General features: G+C 40.1%; 1 protein-coding gene across 1 annotated transcript; it reads right to left on the minus strand.

The window, feature by feature from the left end:
- Positions 1–231: 231 nt before the first annotated feature.
- CD86 (CD86 molecule) lies at positions 232–17,681 on the minus strand. Its single transcript, XM_063074927.1, has 7 exons — positions 17,513–17,681; positions 14,867–15,175; positions 14,384–14,394; positions 13,458–13,466; positions 9,795–9,935; positions 1,669–1,700; positions 232–331 (listed from the first exon to the last, which is right to left on the minus strand). Exons 1-7 carry the CDS (start codon positions 17,664–17,666, stop codon positions 232–234), a joined length of 756 nt encoding a protein of 251 aa, XP_062930997.1. The 5' UTR covers positions 17,667–17,681.
- Between the last annotated feature and the right edge of the window lie 271 nt (positions 17,682–17,952).

The raw sequence follows: 17,952 nt of genomic DNA on the forward strand, positions 1-17,952 counted from the left end.
GCTCTGAATGAAAAGAAGCAGTTAGAGAATTAAAGTCGGCTCCTAGCACAGGGAGCAGAGTTGGCATGATAGCAGGTTGGAGGTTATTTCACTGAGCGGGCATGTGGGAACCCCATTATTACTAACAGCAATATTTTCTTGCCTTCTGAAAGAAATCAAAAAGGTTACCCAAAAACTTGCAAAGGAAAGGGTATAAAAAAAATGGATACTCATATGGTCTTTAATCTTTAATTAAAAATGTGTAGCACTTTTGTCGCCTAAGGGTGTCTTTGAACTCTTAACAGCACACTGGGCTTCCTCAGCAGATCTTCCCGGTACATGGAATTTTACTCTGAAATAAACAAAACAAAACAACAGAAAAAAAAAGGATTGGGTAAGATTTCATACTAGAGCCGCTTTCTTTTTCTAGATCTGAGTGACAGGCGGTAATATAGGAGGCCATTACAATAGCAACGAGCAGAGCAAACTGTTGGAAAGAGAAGTGGAGAAAGCAGGAGAAAAGAACCCTGGTCTACACTGACCTCTACACTTCCTTCAACAACTCCCCTTCAGTTTTGTCTGGCCCTGCCCCTGCCCTAGGCTGATTCCCTGCTGCTTTCCCTCTGCAGGCTCTTCCAGACCATTTCTGAACTGAGTCTGACAGGGCAGGCAGGATCTCAGCACCTGCCTCACCACCCAGGATGATCTAGCGTTGCTGCTACAACCACAGTGGCTGGTATATCTGAATAAGTGCTGGGCACTCTGGTGGCTTCTGCACCCTCAGGTCATGACCCTGTCTCTGTGGCCAGGCTTTTGACTGAGGGTTGCTTTGACCCCATGACCATGTGGTCAGAGCCTTGATATTCTTGAGAGCCTACTTCCTCAGAAGGGATGTAGGTACAGAAAATCTATCACATCACATTATGAAAGGACCGATCACCAGGAACTTCCATGTGTTTTTTCACGCATACATTCATTCTCTGAACAAGTATTTATTGAGCACCCGCTATATGCCAGGCACGGTGCTAAGTGCTGGCCATACAATGGTGAGCTGAACTGATATGGTCTCTGTCCTCCATAGTTTAGTTTAGTCTAGTGTATACAGTTTAATAAGATAATTATATAAATATTAAGTATATCTGATGTTACAAAGAAAAACAGGTAACCACATGACACTGTAACAGGTAGACATGATCTCGTTTTGGGAAGGGTTTTTAAGAAAGTGCTGCTTGAGATAAGATCTGAAGAATGAGGTTAAGAAATGGCAGAAGAACATTCCAAGCAGAGGGCACAGCAGACACAAAGACGCCGAGGCTGAAGGAAACATGCTATCCCTCCTCACTTCTTCATGTATTCATTCCATACAGGTAGGACACCTGCTAGTCCAGGCACTGGGGTTACTATAGTAAGATGCAGACTGCACTAGCCACATCGGAACCCTTCGGGACTGCTTTTTACTTGACCGTGACTGAGCTTGCCATACCCTCGGGGCACCGTGCATTGGATGCCCCACCACCCGTTTACAGACAGGTCATTTCCTCCTAGGTCCTAACTAGCCTTACTTTCCTCTCTCTCCCCATTAGCTCATGTCTGCTGAGTTCTCAGCATGCCTCAGGCTCAAGCCTATTCAAGTTACAGACACTCCAGGGGTCACGCCTCCTTCAACAATGCTACAGGGTCAGGACTCACCTTTCCTCGGTCTGTTCATTCTCTTCCCTCTCCTCTTTGATGGTTTCTGAAAGAGACCAAAGACAACGTTAGAAAATGTATTCCCCATGGATACTAAAAGAGGGAAAGTTTGAAGAGTGTCCAAAGTCCTGGGACTCAGAGAGAAATTGTTGTGACCTTCTATATAGAAGAGATGGTTACTTAAATGATGCGATATCAGGGGGACTGGAAGGCGTTCTTGTATTCAAAAAGTAAATGCCACATGTTCTCACTTATTGGTGGGAGCTAAAAATTAATATATAAATTCACACACACACACACACACACACACACACACACACAGACACACACACACACACACAAACGGGGGTGGGGGAAGAAGATATAACAACCACAATTATTTGAAGTTGATACGACAAGCAAACAGAAAGGACATTGTTGGGGGGGAAGGGGGGAGGGAGAAGGGAGGGAGGTTTTGGTGATGGGGAGCAATAATCAGCCACAATGTATATCGACAAAATAAAATTTAAAAAAAAAATAAATAAAAGAAAAAAAAAAAACAAAAACAAAAAGTAAATGCCTTCCCTTGGTCACCGTGCCCTAAGTCCTTTATGTTGGAAATAGGTTTTTCACTTACAGCTCTATCTTTACTAAAATAAAAATACCACTGGGAGGGGTAATACATTTAGTTTCAGCAATCATTTAATGACTAGAAAAGAGTTTCCAATCCTTTTCTGAAAGCAAAATTTAGAAGGAGGAGGAAAGGAAATTTTGAAAATGCTGATATCTAGATGAGTCAACCAGATGGTACTGTCAGATGGTATAAAGTTTGGTGAGTTTAACAAATGTATACAGTCATGTAACCACCACTACAATCAAGAGAGAGAACATTTATTCCCAACACACAAAAATGATAAATGTTTGAGATGATGGACATGTTGATTAACCTGATTTCACCATTGCACTTTGTATATGTGTATCAAAATATCACATCGTACCCTGTAAATATGTACAATTATTATACGTAAATTAAAATTATTTTTCAAAAGTTCTAAACCAGAAAAAAAGAAGTATAGGATTCACAGGTCTCATCAATAATTCCCTGGAGCTCTAAATTAATAGATTAGCCATCTGTGGTCTTCTGCACATCCAAATCTCCAATTCTTTGAACTTAATAGACATGGTTTTACATCCTATTTTTACTTGGGTTTGACTTATAGTAAAAACAAGTATGTTATGGACTAAATTGTATTTTCCCCAAAATTCATATGTTGAAATTCTAACACACAGTACCTCACAATGTGACATTGTTAGAAAATAGGGTCATTGCAGGTGTAATTAGTTAAGATGAGGTCACTAGGATGGGCCCTAATCCAATATGACTGTTGTTCTTATAAGAAGAGGGTATTAGGACACATATATTTGGAGGAAAGGCCATGTGAAGACAAATGGAGAAGATGGCCATGTATAAATTAAGGAGAGAGGCCCCAGGATGAAACCAACCTAGCCAACCCCTTGAGCTTGGACTTCTAACCTCCAGAACTATGAGGAAATAAACTTCTGTTGTGTAAGTGAAAAAAAAAAAAAAAGAGAGAGAATGTTTATAAGCCCCCCCAATTCCCTCCTGTTCCCTTTCAATCAATCCCTTTCCCCCAGCCCATTCCCTGATAACCACAGTTTATTCTTGTACCTGGCTTCTTTCACTTAGTATAATGCTTTTGAAATTCATCTATGTTGTCATATATTACCAGTAGTTCATTCCTTTCTACAGCTTAGTAGTATTTCATTGTATGAATATACCACTGTTTATCCATTCACCAACTGATGAAAATTTAGGATGCCAGGTTTTTGGTATTATGAAGAAAGTTGCCATGGATGTTTATGTGTGAGTCTTTACGTAGACATATGTTTTTATTTCTCTTGGGTAAATGTCTAGGATTGCTGGGTTGTATAGTGGTACCTGAGGGTTTCAGTTACTTCATATCCTCTCCAGCACTTAATACTTATCAATCCTTTTAATTTGAGCCATTCTAGTGGGTATGTAGAAGTATTTCATTATAGTTTTAATTTGTATTTCCCTAATGACTAATGTTGTTGTGACTGTGTGACTGTATTTATTGGCCATTTGTATATCTTCTTCTGTGAAGTATCTATTCAAGTTTTTTGCTTCCTGTCTTTTAAAAAATGGACTGTCTTCTTATTAATGAGTAGTAATATGTAATTATATATTCCAGATCTAAGTCCATTATCAGATATATTTTTGCAAACATTGTCTCCAAGTATGTGGCTTGACTTTTAATTTTCTTGACAAAGTCAAAGGGCAAAAATTTTTATTTTTTTAAAAATTTTATCTTGTCAATATACAATGTGATTGATTATTGTGGCCCATTACCAAAACCTCCCTCTCCCCTCTCCCTCGCAACAACCTCATATCTGTTTGATTGTTGTATCAGCTTCAAGAATTGTAATTGTTGTGTCTTATTCCCTCCCCCCACCATGTTATTTTTGTATTTATTTATTTATTTTTAGCTCCCACAAATAAGTGAGAACATGTGATATTTCTCTTTCTGTGCCTGACTCGTTTCACTAAATATAATTCTCTCTAGGTCCATCCATGTTGTTGCAAATGGCACTATTTCATTCTTTTTTATAGCAGAGTAGTATTCCATTGTGTAGATATGCCACATTTTCTGTATCTGCTCATCTGATGATGGACATTTGGGCTGGTTCCAACTCTTAGCTATTGTAAAGAGTGCTGCGATGAACATTGGGGAACAGGTATACCTTCGACTTGATGATTTCCATTCCTCTGGGTATATTCCCTGCAGTGGGATAGCTGAGTCATATGGTAGATCTATCTGCAATTGTTTGAGGAACCTCCAGACCATTTTCCATAGAGGCTGCACCATTTTGCAGTCCCACCAACAATGTATGAGAGTTCCTTTTTCTCCGCAACCTCGCTAGCATTTATCATTCAGAGTCTTTTGGATTTTAGCCATCCTAACTGGGGTTAGATGGTATCTCAGTGTGGTTTTGATTTGCATTTCCTGGATGCTGAGTGATGTTGAGCATTTTTCATGTGTCTGTTGGCCATTTGTATATCTTCCTTTGAGAAATGCCTACTTAGCTCTTTTGCCCATTTTTTAATTGGGTTACTTTTTTGTTGTTGTAAAGTTGTTTCAGTTCCTTGTATATTCTGGATATTAATTCTTTGTCAGAAGTATATCTTACAAATATTTTCTCCCTTTCTGTTGGTTGTCTTTTAACTCTGTTAATTGTTTCTCTTGCTGTGCAGAAGCTTTTTAATTTGATAATAATCCCATTTATTTAGTTTTCCTTTGGTTGCCCATGCTTTTGGGGTCATATTCATGAAGTCTGTGTCCAGTCCTACTTCCCAAAGTGTTTCTCCTATGTTTTCTTTAAGAAGTTTTATTGTTTCAGGGTATATATTTAATTCCTTAATCCATTTTGAGTTGATTTTAGTATGTGGTGAGAGGTGTGGGTCTAGTTTCATTCTCCTGCATAGGGATATCCAGCACCATTTGCTAAAGTGGCAGTCTCTTCCCCAGTGTATAGGCTTGGTGCCTTTGTCAAAGATCAGATGGCTGTAGGTGCGTGGGTTGATTTCTGGATTCTCTATTCTATTCCATTGATCAGTGTGTCTGTTTTTATGCCAGTACCATGCTGTTTTGGTTATTATAGCTTTGTAGTATAGTTTAAAGTCAGGTGGTGTTATGCCTCCAGCTTTATTTTTTTTGCTCAGAATTGTTTTGGTTATGTGTGGTCTTTGGTTATTCCATATAAAAGTCTGGATAGTTTTTTCCATTTCTGAAAAAACATCCTTGGAATTTTGATGGGGATTGCATTGAATTTGTATATCACTTTGGGTAGTATGGACATTTTCACAATGTTGATTCTTCCAACCCAAGAGCATGGGATATCTTTCTATCTTCTTGTGTCCTCTCTAATTTCTCTCAGCAGTGGTTTGTAGTTCTCATTATAGAGATTTTTCACATCCTTGGTTAACTCTATTCGTAAGTATTTAATTTTTTGGGTAGCTGTTGTAAATGGGCAAGCTTTCTTGATTTCTCTTTCTGCGTGTTTACTATTGGAGAATAGAAATGCTATTGATTTTTGTGTGTTGATTTTGTTGCTTAATCCATTGAGATGCCTTTTGGAGCCACAAAGTTAAGTACAATCTTTTTACCCTATAGCAACTCTTTAGATATTTGAAGGCAGCACTTCTGCACTCCCCAGGCTTTTTTTTTTTCCCCAGGTTAAGCATCCTCAATTACTTGTGCTATTTTTTATTTGACTGAGCTCCCAGACACTTTCTAAATCTGGTTAGGTTTTATTTTTGTCAAAGCTTTTTAAAAAAATAATGGTGGTTATAGCTGAATACAGTATTTCAGATGTTTGTAGAGTAACACAGAGTAATTAAATTATCCTTTCATACCCATGACAAAATTATCACCATATTAAAGAAAAAAAGCCTCTATTTGAAAGCGGACAATAAAAAGGCAGATTTAAAACATCTGGATTTGATTACAAATTTAGCATCTTGAAGGGCAAATATGAGATATCACAACTTTCAGTTTTTAAGCCCTATGAAGGTTTCTGTTTAAATTTTGGTTAAAAATGATTTATTTTGGAATAGACACTTGGCCTTAAAGAAATCATTCCTGAAAGAGCCGAGACTCTTCTAGGTTTATTAAGGGAGCTGGTTGCTGAAGCACAGTTAATACAGTTAATACAGATTTCATCACACGAGACCCAAATGAGGAAGCAGAATTTCAGGAGTTTTAGTCCTTCTCTCCAATGGGTAAACTGATAGGGTCACTTCTGATTGGGAAAAGACAGTAATTCATAGTTACAATCTCTCATGCCTTAGCTGCTCTACTTGGAAAAACAAAAAAAGAGGAGAGAGATTAGAATCTGCTAGAATAATCATGGCATTTCCCTTTTATTCATTTAAACAGCCTAGACAGGGTAAATATGTATAGCCGAGGCACAGAAAAACTATAATTAATGAACAAAATGCTGGACAAGACTTTTATTGCCAGGTTAGTTAGTTTGAGGGCTGTCTCCTCCGAGAAAAGGATTAATGTTGGAGGAGGAGGAAGCTCCATTTTTGGAGAAATTCCTGCTGGTTATCAGTAAACTTGTATCTGTGGATGGATCATGATGACATACATGCCTCTTTGTTGGCAGAATTCAGTTCCTTGAAGCTGTAGAACTGAGATCCCCTTGTCCTTGCTGGCTGGATGTCAACTGAGGGACATTACCAGCTTCTAGAAGCCACCCACATTTCTCAGCTCCTGGACCCCTTCCTCCATCTTCAAAGCCAACAATGGTGGATTTAGCCTCTCTCAAGCTTCAGATCTCTCCTTCTTCCAGTTTCTCTCTCTAATCCAGGTGGGAAAGGTTCTCTGATTCATGTGATTAGATTGGGCATACCTGGATAATCCTAGCTAATTGCACCATCTCAAGGTTGGTACCTTAATCACCTATGTAAAGTCTCTTTTGCCACGTAAGATAATATACTATAGGTTTTGGCATATAGGAGATGAACATCTTTTTCTGCCTATCACATAGGCAATACCAGAAGTCTCCACAAAGCAAGGATAGAATAGATACTGTTGAAGTTACAGAACCCAAATTTACAAACATCTCATATCTATATTGTGTTGGGGCTCAGAGGCTGTTACCCCAAAATATGGTGCTTTGACATCAAGGTCTTTTTGACCTTCCCTACCTCTCCTGTCTCAATCCTCTGTCACTCTCCAAAGCACAGGATTGAAGCTGTTCCCTCACCAGCCTAAAGTCCAGACCCACCAAAAGAGATGAAATTATTTCTGATCCTTTTCCTGAATTTTCATTAACTTAACTCATATCACAGGAAGGAAAACTGAAGTCGGTCACTTCACCTAGACAGACTTTTGTCATAGACCATGGTCTTCTACTTTGCTCCCATTTAGTATTTTGAAAGAGAATCTTTTATCAGTCATTGTCTGCTCTGGGCCAAATAGACTTTGTCCTAGGTCACTGTATATTCTCCAGGCCCATTGAGTCCCCCCTAAGAATCATTTACTCCTACACCCCCATCTTCCCTTTCCCTCTGAAGAGGGATGTGTAAGCATCTGTATCCCACTGGGTTATTGGGCATTCATTCTGCAATTCCCCTGTGCTATACATGTTAATATAAAATTTGTTATGCCTTTTCTCCATATTAATCTGAACTTGTAATAATTTTTAGTGAGGCATCAGGGAAGAAGAGGATGTTTTTCCTTGGCCCCTGCAATGGTGTGGTTATGCATGGTACATCTCCTTCCCTCCAGTGATATCAAGGCTCCTCTCTTTGACTAAACTCACTGGCACAGATGACTGTCCGACCAAACATTTTCCTGCCAATTTTCTTTTTCACATTCTTGGGGGTCATATATGTGCTATACTGCTTGATTGTTTTTTTCCTTTTACCACTCATAGCTCAATGTGAGCATCTCATGTGCACAAACACAGCTTTTTTACCCCCTCCTAACTTCTCTCATGTGTACACATATCCTGTTTAACCCCCTTATCTAGGCTCCTAAATTTTTATGATTGACTCATGGGGAGGTGGGGGAAGAAACATTTTTATTCTCTTTTTTCCATTCCATCTTTTCTTCTTTGTTTCATTTGTAAACTGATCATTACAATGTGAAAGCAAACTAAGGAAACAATTTATTCCCAAGCTGGAAGTTCCTTCTGCATAGCGGCTAATTCTAAATGATAATTTATTGAGATTTGATGATTATTTCCTGATTTCCTGTTTTTAAAATATAGCAAGATGAAATGAATGACTACTAATGTCATCCATCTATTTTCCAAACAGATCTTAAAATCAGTATGCTGAAATCTTTAATAAGATGCTGGCCAGAGAAACATTACTCATCTTGTGCTTTCTACCATAAATGAGTGAGAAGGTTACCTTAATTATTAGCACCAACCAAACTAACTGCTACTTACTGCAGGCAGTTACTGCAGGCAGTTACTGCGATAAAGTCCAATCTTATATCCTTGCCCAAACCAGCCCAAACCACAAATAGGCATGAGATTATTATAAAGACAGGGACTATTCTGCTCCCATTAAACATTCTTACAATAGAAGTCAGTGGGAAAGCTGCTCAATGCAGTGATGGTTACAATAGCAAAACTACCAGAACAACCCAAGTGTCCAACAAATGGGGTTGATTAAATAAATAAGTTAAGGTATATCCACACAATGGAATATCTTGCAGCCACTGAAAATGATGTCGTATGGGCTGGCTGGTTAGCACAGTTGGTTAGAATGCAATGTTATAGCACCAAGGTCAAGGGTTCAGATGCCCATACTGGCCAGCCACCAATAAATAAATAATTAAATTAAATTAAATGATTTTATAGAATGTTTATGACATTGAAAATTGTCTTGCAACATTTAGCATAACAAAGTTAGAAAACTGTATATATGATATTATCCTAACTGTGAAAAGTAGCCCTTATAATATTATCCCAATTATGAAAAAAACATAGATTTATATAAAGAAAAATCTGGAAGATCTACACCAAAATGTCATCTGCATAGTCATTTTTTTCTTACTAGTGAAATTATAGGTCATTTTTATTTCCAGTATACTTAATAATGGGTATGTATTAATGGTAATCAGTAAAAACTAATATCATTTATTGTAATATCAATTTATCTAACTTATTTCACAGGAAACCTAGACTTTCAGAGATGAGAAAGTGAATCTTCTGGTTATCTAGCAAACATCTCTGCTTGAACACCACCAGGTCCATAGTCTTTAACAATTAGAAATGTTTTCACTATTTTACTTTATTGAATTGTCACAATAACCTCACGAAGTGAGGTAGATAAAGCAAGTAATAATCAGGTTTGCCTGGAAACCAGAAGTACAGCTGTAAACCTTAGGTTAGAAATGCTGCCTTTCTTAGAAGTCCAGAGCAACATTATCAGCTGCTGACTCTAGTATATACAGGCTCCAAACCCTCAGGGAAAAACTTTTCCTCCAACAACTTGCTGGCATTCACTAACCTGGGCTCAGCCAAGGAGCTCCAAAAGGCAACTTACTGGATGGTAATTGCAAAGTGGCAATTTGCAGAGGGACAAGGACTGACTCACCACACTCATGAGAGACACCAGGCTGCTTCTTCTTCTTCCTCTTCCATCCTATTAGAATGAACAGCAGCCCACATACTATGATTGATGGTGGAAGCACAGCTCCAATCCAGGGGTTGTAGTCTTTGGGCTGTGGGATTTTAGGAGCTGGAAATGATCACAAGTTTTCAATCAGCCAGGAAGGTCATTTATAAAAGGTTTATATTTGCTGCTGTTCTCTATTTACTTGCCAGCATCTCCCCAGTCTCTAGGACTGGAAGAGTTTAAAATCCACAATATGAGACCATGGAAGACCAGTCTCTGGGCTTCAGAAGCTAACAAAGAACCAAGCCAGTGCCTCTGGCCAAATGCCTGGGCTGAGCTGCCTTCTCTTCCCAGAGGTGGGGAGGACACCAACCATGATATAAAAGATGGTCAGCCTGGCCCAAGATTCTGGGATCTGTGTAAGGTATCCATGCTAAGGCTCTGAATGTATAGTCACCTGTGTGATGCCCTGCTATCCCAGCCCCATATGCAGCCAGTTCCCAGGTCCTGAAGTTTCTCTTGTAGTGATGCCTCTGTCCACCACCATCTGTAGGTCGGGCTCCAGACACCTCTCACTTAGACAAATGGAACAGCCTCCTCACAGGCCCCAACTCTAGTTTTAGTTTGTTTGCTGGGTTGGTTGGTTTTTTCCCTCTGAGGTCACAGCAGGCTTCCTCAGCATGGCTTTCAGCATGTCTTGGCTACTTGAAAACCTTTGATATTTCTTCATGCCCCAAGAATTAGGGTCAAAATCAGCTTCCTGGAAGTTAGGGAACTCCTAAGTTTCTGGGAAGCTGAAAAACAGGCTTTGCTGCCTGGAAGCAGGCAAGGAGCAGAGCATGCCCTGGGGTCCAAGGCCAGAGCCGAGGGCAGCAATCCCTGCCCGGAAACAGGCAAGGAACACACCAAAAACACCAGTTCTGTTTGGGTGGCCCACCACAGCCACCACCACAGCCACAGCTGCTACAAAAGCAGCTCAATGCCACAGCAGTAGCCACAGCCTCTGTGTAGGTGGCCCACCAGACACTTGACTGCATTGACACAGGGAGAGTCACCAGAGGAGACTGGAAAAAGAAGAGAACGTCTCTCTCCTCAAAGTCCACTCCAGAGTAATAGAAGAAGCAACTGCTCTGCCAGAGGACCAGACATCAATGTAGAGATAATAGAAATATGAAAATCCAAGAGACTATGATCACCAAAAAAATACAGTAACTCTCAAACACCAGACCTTATAGAGCAGTAAACCCTTGAAATGACTGAAAAGGAATTCCGAGCAAGGAATCCTTAAGGAATTTCTCAATTTCTTAAGGAAATCTACTGAAATAAGAGAAGACTCATAAGACAACATAATGAAATGAGAAAAAAAAATTCCAGGATATGAAGGAGGAAATTTACAAAGAGATCAATATCTTAAAAAAGAATGTAGCAGAAATCATGGAACTGAAAGATTAACTCAAAGAAATAAAAACACAACTGAGAGCTTAAGCAGCAGGCTAGAACAAGCAGAAGAAAGAATTTCTGATCTCGAAGACAGTCTTTTTGAAATAACATGGACAGGCAAAAAAAAAAAAAAAAAGGAAAAAAGAACGTGAAAAAATGAAGAAAATCTAAGAGAGCTAGCAGACAACCTTAAGTGCACGAACATTCCAATCATGGGTGTTCCAGAAGGGGAGGAGAAAGGAAAAGACATGGAAAACCTACTCAATGAAAAAATAATGGAAAACATCCTAGGTATAGGAAGAGACACGAACCTTCAGATCCAGGAGGCTCAAAGATCCCCAAACAGTTTCAACCCCAAAAAATCTTCTCCAGGTCACATTATAGTCAAACTGGCAAAGCTGAAAGACAAATAGAGAATCTTAAAAGAAGCAAGAGAAAACCATCAAGTCACCTATAAGGGAGCCCCTATCAGAGTAACAGCAGACTTCTCAACAGAAACTCTATGGGCCAGAAGAAACTGAGATGATATATTCAAAATACTAAAAGAAAAAAATTGCCAGCAAAGAATACTATGCCCAGCAAGGCTTTCCTTCAGAAATGAGGGGGAAATAGTGTATTTTCCAGAGAAACAAAAACTGCAAGAGTTCACTACCACACAAGCAGCCCTGCAAGAAATCCTCAAGGGAGTCCTGCATCAGGACTCTGAAAAAACAATAATCACTACCACAAATACACAAGAAAGAACAAAACCCACTGGTAGAACAAAAATGCGTATGAAAAAGAGAAAGAAACTAAATCTCACCACCACGAAAAACCATAATGACAATGAAACAAAAGTGAACAAACTCTCAGTCTCTTTGTAAGATGATAGGGAAACAATTTATTTTTCTAAAACTAGTAAGAAAAAGAGAAGAGTCAAGCATTTATCTGGTCTTTCCTATATGAATTGTTCCTCAGGGTAGCCATAAATAGCTGAGGAAGAAACATTTCTGTCTAGTGAGGTATCCCAGCTAGTAATTAAAAAGGGAATAAAATAATTAGAATATGGCATTTTGCACATCCCTATTGAAATAATGGATCTAGCAAATGATCACCAATGAGTACTAATGTCACAGAGAGATGATCCGACATAATGAGCCTCCTGCAGTAAGAACAACACCTCTGAAGCCAAATGTAACCCGAGTGAGCCCAAGCCTCAGGATCCAGCAACCACTCATCAGGAAATGCAGGGGATGGTGGAACATGTTAAATGACACTACTGGGATGGAGCCAGTGAAACCAGACCTTGAGAAACTCGGTGGGGTCAAGGAGAAATATCAGATGAAGGGGAACCTGTAGATTAAAATAAACTTAAGAGACAGCTGACATAACAACCAATGCAATAAGCAGAACTTTTTGAATCCTGATGTCAACAAATCAATTTGTAAGAAAGAAAGAGGGAGGGGGAGAGAATTGGAGAAATTTAAACATGTTTAATGTTTGATTATATAATGAATTATGACTGATTTTTAAAATGTGAAAAAGTTTTTTTTGAGTAATTGGCATCAAAAAAAAAAAAAGAAAAGAAAAACAGGTTTGTGGGGAAAACTTACAATGGAGTGGCCTACTTTATAGACATTTTTGGGAATAGTTCTGGTAGTTAATCCCCATTTTCAGGAAAAATAGGACCAGCTGATTTCCCGTTAACTTAGCTACAATTTGTGGACACATGCCCTGTTCTTGGGACATTAAAAAAAGGAGTTGTTGGCATTGCAGGCCATATTCAATACTTTTGAGTCTGTCCCAGTTTATCCCACTTGAGCCTGTTTGGCATTGTAGTAAAGCAGGGTTATACATGTTAACATGGAGACTGCTACCTTTTGACACCCTAAAAGGTTTCTTTACTCAGTGTCTAACCTATCTCTGATCAAGCCACTGAATAGGACATAGAGAGGCAAGCCCCATCTTCCTGAGCAGCTAGAGCTGAAACATTTCTGAAGATGGTGGTACCTGGGGAGGTTTTGGCAGTAGTTAAGAATCAGCAGAAAGGTGAGTCATGCTGAGGCTTCAGTGGTGACAAGTCCCCTTCATTTGTAGACTTTAGGAGCCATAGCTGAGGGCCCCAGGGCATGTCATGTGCGGTGATACTGGTGGCATAGCTTAGAGAAGCTTCTATCAGGCCAAGAGAGACTGCAGGCCAAGAAGCAACTGGGACAGGCTGGGTGGCCCCACCATTTACTGGACTCTCAGAGGCTGAGGTGTCTGAGTGGAAGGAAATCAGTACCAGGAGAGGGGACTGGCCCAGTTGTAAAGTTGACTGTGGGGACTAGCCCCAGGGGCTGTTCATAAGAGTATGTCCATAGGCCAAGTTATGCCTGAACAATGAGACACTAGGAGAGAGGAGGCAGCAAAGCCAAGGGATGGAGCAAGGGGTGGATTGAATGTTGCAGGAGGGGGCAAACCAAGGGGCCAGAGCTGGAGAAGGGGCCGAGGCAAGCAGAAGGCAGATGGGTGGGAGAGGGCCAGGATGAGAAGAAGCAGTGATGGGGGCAACGTGTGTAGAGGGTACCTTTATTTTAGGAGGGAATCTCGTAGTTGCTACTCCTCAAAAATGGAGTCTCAAATATGGATACATGCCCTCCGGGGCAAAGCTGGGATTTTTAAATGTCAGGCTCCTATTAGTGGACAGTGGTCAACTTCACCCTTTTCCTCCAGCTGGGCTGGTCCCCACAACACATTATGAACATGTCAGAAGCATTTCCGCTTGAGTCTTTCTTTGACATACCTCCTGTGCTTGTCAAATACGGCTAATCCACCATGGTCCTCTCACCTGCTGAGCCCAGATGTGTCTCAGAATATTTCTGTTTGAGAAGTCACTGCCTGTTTGAGAACATGTAGAATGCCCTCCCCTTTCCTCACCACATTTATTAAGCCCAATAATTTATTTTATGTTGTTATAACATCCCACTTCCTTTAGCAAGCCTTCCCTGACCCTCAAGGATCTTGCCTGCCTCTCAGTGCCCATAAAACTGATTATCAGTCACTTTTTTGTTTTAAATTTAGTCATGTATTTCCATGTAAGATAATTTAGATTATAACTTAACCTTTTAAAAATCTAGTCTTCCAGGTGTGCACATCATGGAGTTCTGATTCTATTGGAAGGACCTCAAGGGCAGAGAGGATGTCTTCTTGTACCTTTTAGCTTTCACTCATGCAACTAACAAAGTCTAGAATGATTCTGTACTTATTATAAGTACTGTATGTATGCATGCCGTGTGTGTGTGTGTGTGTGTGTGTGTGCATTTTAATCAAAGTGAGAATTTTAGCCTAGAGGAATACTGCCTTTTCTGACCAAAACTTCAGAATCCTCTGTTCAAAGGTAGCCCAAAAGACCAGGTCAGTTTCAGGGCTAAGAATGTGTTTCTTCAAATTCAGCACAGGTGTATCACCTCCTGGATCCTGTATAACTCAGAGGAAGCAGTAACCCTCCACCTGGGTCCTTCCCGATGGCATCATAAAATGGCCCAGTTAGAGGTTGCCTAGCAAGCAGGGGTCATCTGCCTTAAGCATTTGTGTATAATATCTGATGAAAGATACAGTCTTGGGAAGCAGCTTTACCTATATAGAAGGGTAGGGAGATGAGCTGTGTCTCCATTTGCTCAGTTTGAAGGATGCAGAATATGGACATATTGCTTGTAACATCAAGAGATGAAACAGACAAGCTGATGGAAACGTTGTACAGTTCTGTGACATTATCTTGAGATTTCTGCATTATACCATCATGCTCAGTAGATGAATTCTCAGTTTTTAGCACAAAATACATCTTCTTGGGTTCTGGGTAACCATGTATAGATAAGCAGGTCAAATTTGTGTCAGAATTTTCTGTTATATTAGAAATTGGTATTATTTCAGGTTGACTGAAGTTAGCTGAAAGCAGAATAGAAATACAAAAAAAAAAAATCAGTCTAAGTTTAGATGTATAGAAGAGAACAACAAATAATTAGATACCTGACATGGAGGCTCATTGGGACACACCTGGGAGTCTAAAGTGGGCCTCGGCCTATGGTGACAGTCATATAATAGCCCCGCATTTATTTTTTGAGAATGGAGTTTCAAGCCATGCTTACTGTCTACTTATCCAAATCAAGGGGGTGATCTCAGAGCAACAGGAGGGCTGAAACTGAGTCACCAAAGATTTACAATGAAGCCATTATTCCAGAAAGTGGAGTCTTCAGAAGGAGGAATGGTCTGACTCCAGGACCCAAGGGTCTCATGGGTACATTTCAGCTCTCCAGACGAAGAGAGCAGAAAGGGATTGAGCTAAAGTCCCACTAGAAAGTAAGAGTTCATGGTGCAGGCATGCTCTGGGTCTTAGCTTTCAGAAACCCAAGCAGGATGGTGGTCAATGAGTGGGTGGAAATTGTGGACGTAGAAATTCAGAATACCGACTTTTGTCATGACTGTCAAGATGTCTTCATAGCATACTATAAGATCAAGGCCAAATCCAGTCATTTTAGGGAAAATATGTGATCTTGACAAACATGGTGCTTCTCTTGCCATTCATATTTTTATGGCTGTTGAGGATTCCTAGCACCCAATCCCTAGACCTGTCCCATGTACCTTCTGCCCACTCAATCCCTTGCTCTTCTTTTATAGTTACCAGGTAGTTTGCAGGTTCTACGTACTAAGGTATAGTTTAGTATATTGTTTCTAACATGTCACCACTCGCATGCCAGTGGTTCTGCTATATCAACCTACCACTTGAGCACTCTGCTTGTACTTTATGTGGTCTGTGGAAGGTGGCTTGCCAGATCTTATTTAGCCTTATTAGCAATATCTGTGAAATCACCAGTTGGATAAGTTAGTTATAGTTTTTCTAACATACAGTAACATAAATACAAGTCTGTTAAAAAAAAAAAAATGCTTGTCTGTGTCCTACCTAAAACACAGCATGTTCCCAATGGTGCCTGACCCCACTTTGAAAACACTGATTTAGCACTTGGTAAAATGTTCTGAAAGCCCTGCAGCCTCGTTTGAATCACACAGGGCTCAAAGGGAGCAGCTCCGCATTCATCTCTACTTTTGCCTCTGTTTTAATCTGTGGTTTCAGAAAAGGTGTTATCTGCCTTTTCCAGTTTCACCAAAAATCAATCTGGATCCAGTAATACCACACCTGGGTATCTACCTGGGAGAAATGAGAATGTATGTCCACACAAAAACCTGTACGTGAATGTTTACAGCAGCTGTATTCATAATAGCCCCAAACTGGAAACAACCCAGTGTCTTTCAGTGGGTTGAATGGATAAACAATAGAATATGACTCAACAATAAAAAGATCAAACTTTTGATACACACAACACCATGGATGAATCTCAAAAGCATTATGCTGAATAAAAGAAGCCAGTCTTAAAAGGTTACATGCTGTATGGATCCATTTATGTGCCATTCTCAAAAGGTAAAACTATAGCATGCAAAATGAGAGTTATGGGTACAAAGAAGGTATGACTCTGTAAAGGGATAGCATGAGGGGATATTTCAGGGTGATAGGAATGTTCTGTAGCTTACTTCCAGTGGTGATTACATAAATCTACACACAATCTACAAAATTAATAGAACTCTACACCAAAACAAAAAGTTAATTCTACTGTATGATAATTTAAAAACAAAAAAACTGTAGTGACATTTAGGCTTTTCAAGGCCTGGTGAAGCAGAGGAGCTGGCTTGTTAGTTTGTGGTCATGTTTGCTGGATTATTTCCCTCTGTCTACCAGGCTCATGCTTGGGGCAGCAAACAACTCATAAGCAACCTACAGGAGGCTGAAGGGAAAACCCAAATCACTCAGCCGTCCCCTTTGCTAGGAGCTCCAGGCAATGATGTAGTGGGTGAGAAATACTGGACCAAAGGAGAAAATGTATGCAAAAGATTTGAGGCCTATATGGTTACATAAACTTAGTAATGGCCAAATTACCCATGGTTTCACCTTAGCCACATTACCTTTGTTCAACTAGCTCTATTTTGTCCCCAAAGCAGATTCTTACTGATCCTTCAGAAGTAAACCATAAAAAGTACAAAGGGCTTTCAGTTCTCTACTCCCAGACTCTGCACACCCTTTAAATGGACTTCCCAGAAATGCCTGTCCTCTGCCCTCTCTCTACAGGGCTCCTTTCCCCAGCCCCCTCCAATACCACACCCCCCAAGTGTCTCTACTCATTTGCAGTCTCATCGGAGAAGGCCAAGGATCTGAACACACCATTGACTACATACCAAGCACTGATAGGTAAGAATTCATCTGGTAGAGGTGAACAAGTTCTTTGGGCCTTTTGTGATGGATGAAACATTGATATAAGCCCTTGTCCTTGATGTGAACGTGGTGAAGTCGCAGGATCCAATTGTCCTGGTCAAAGCTTGTGCGGCTCATATACTTGGGATCAACATTGTCAGGTTTCTCTTTGCCTAAGTACAGCTCATAAAGAACCAGCCTTTCTTGGTTCTGCCAAAATACTACCAGCTCACTTGGGCTTATATTTTGAGGGTTTGTAAATTGGCATGGCAGGTCTGCGGTCTCATTGAAATAAGCCTGAATCTTCAGGGAAGCAACACCTAAAAAAGGAAACGTAGGGATTAGGGAAGGAGAAACAAGAGGGAAGAAAAACAAACAAACAAAACAAACTCCATTTCTCTTTATGCAATACCCAGATGCTATG

This window comes from Cynocephalus volans, chromosome 1 (assembly GCF_027409185.1).
Source record: "Cynocephalus volans isolate mCynVol1 chromosome 1, mCynVol1.pri, whole genome shotgun sequence".
NCBI lineage: Eukaryota > Metazoa > Chordata > Mammalia > Dermoptera > Cynocephalidae > Cynocephalus > Cynocephalus volans.

Coding starts and splice junctions, on each gene's coding strand:
- CD86 (XM_063074927.1), bottom strand. CDS start 17,666: ATGAGCCGCACAAGCTTTGACCAGGACAATTGGATCCTGCGACTTCAC. Junction 15,176..17,512: donor TTCTTACCTATCAGTGCTTG/GTATGTAGTCAA, acceptor TTCTGCTTTCAG/CTAACTTCAGTCAACCTGAA. Junction 1,701..9,794: donor AGTGTGGTGAGTCAGTCCTT/GTCCCTCTGCAA, acceptor ACCATCAAAGAG/GAGAGGGAAGAGAATGAACA.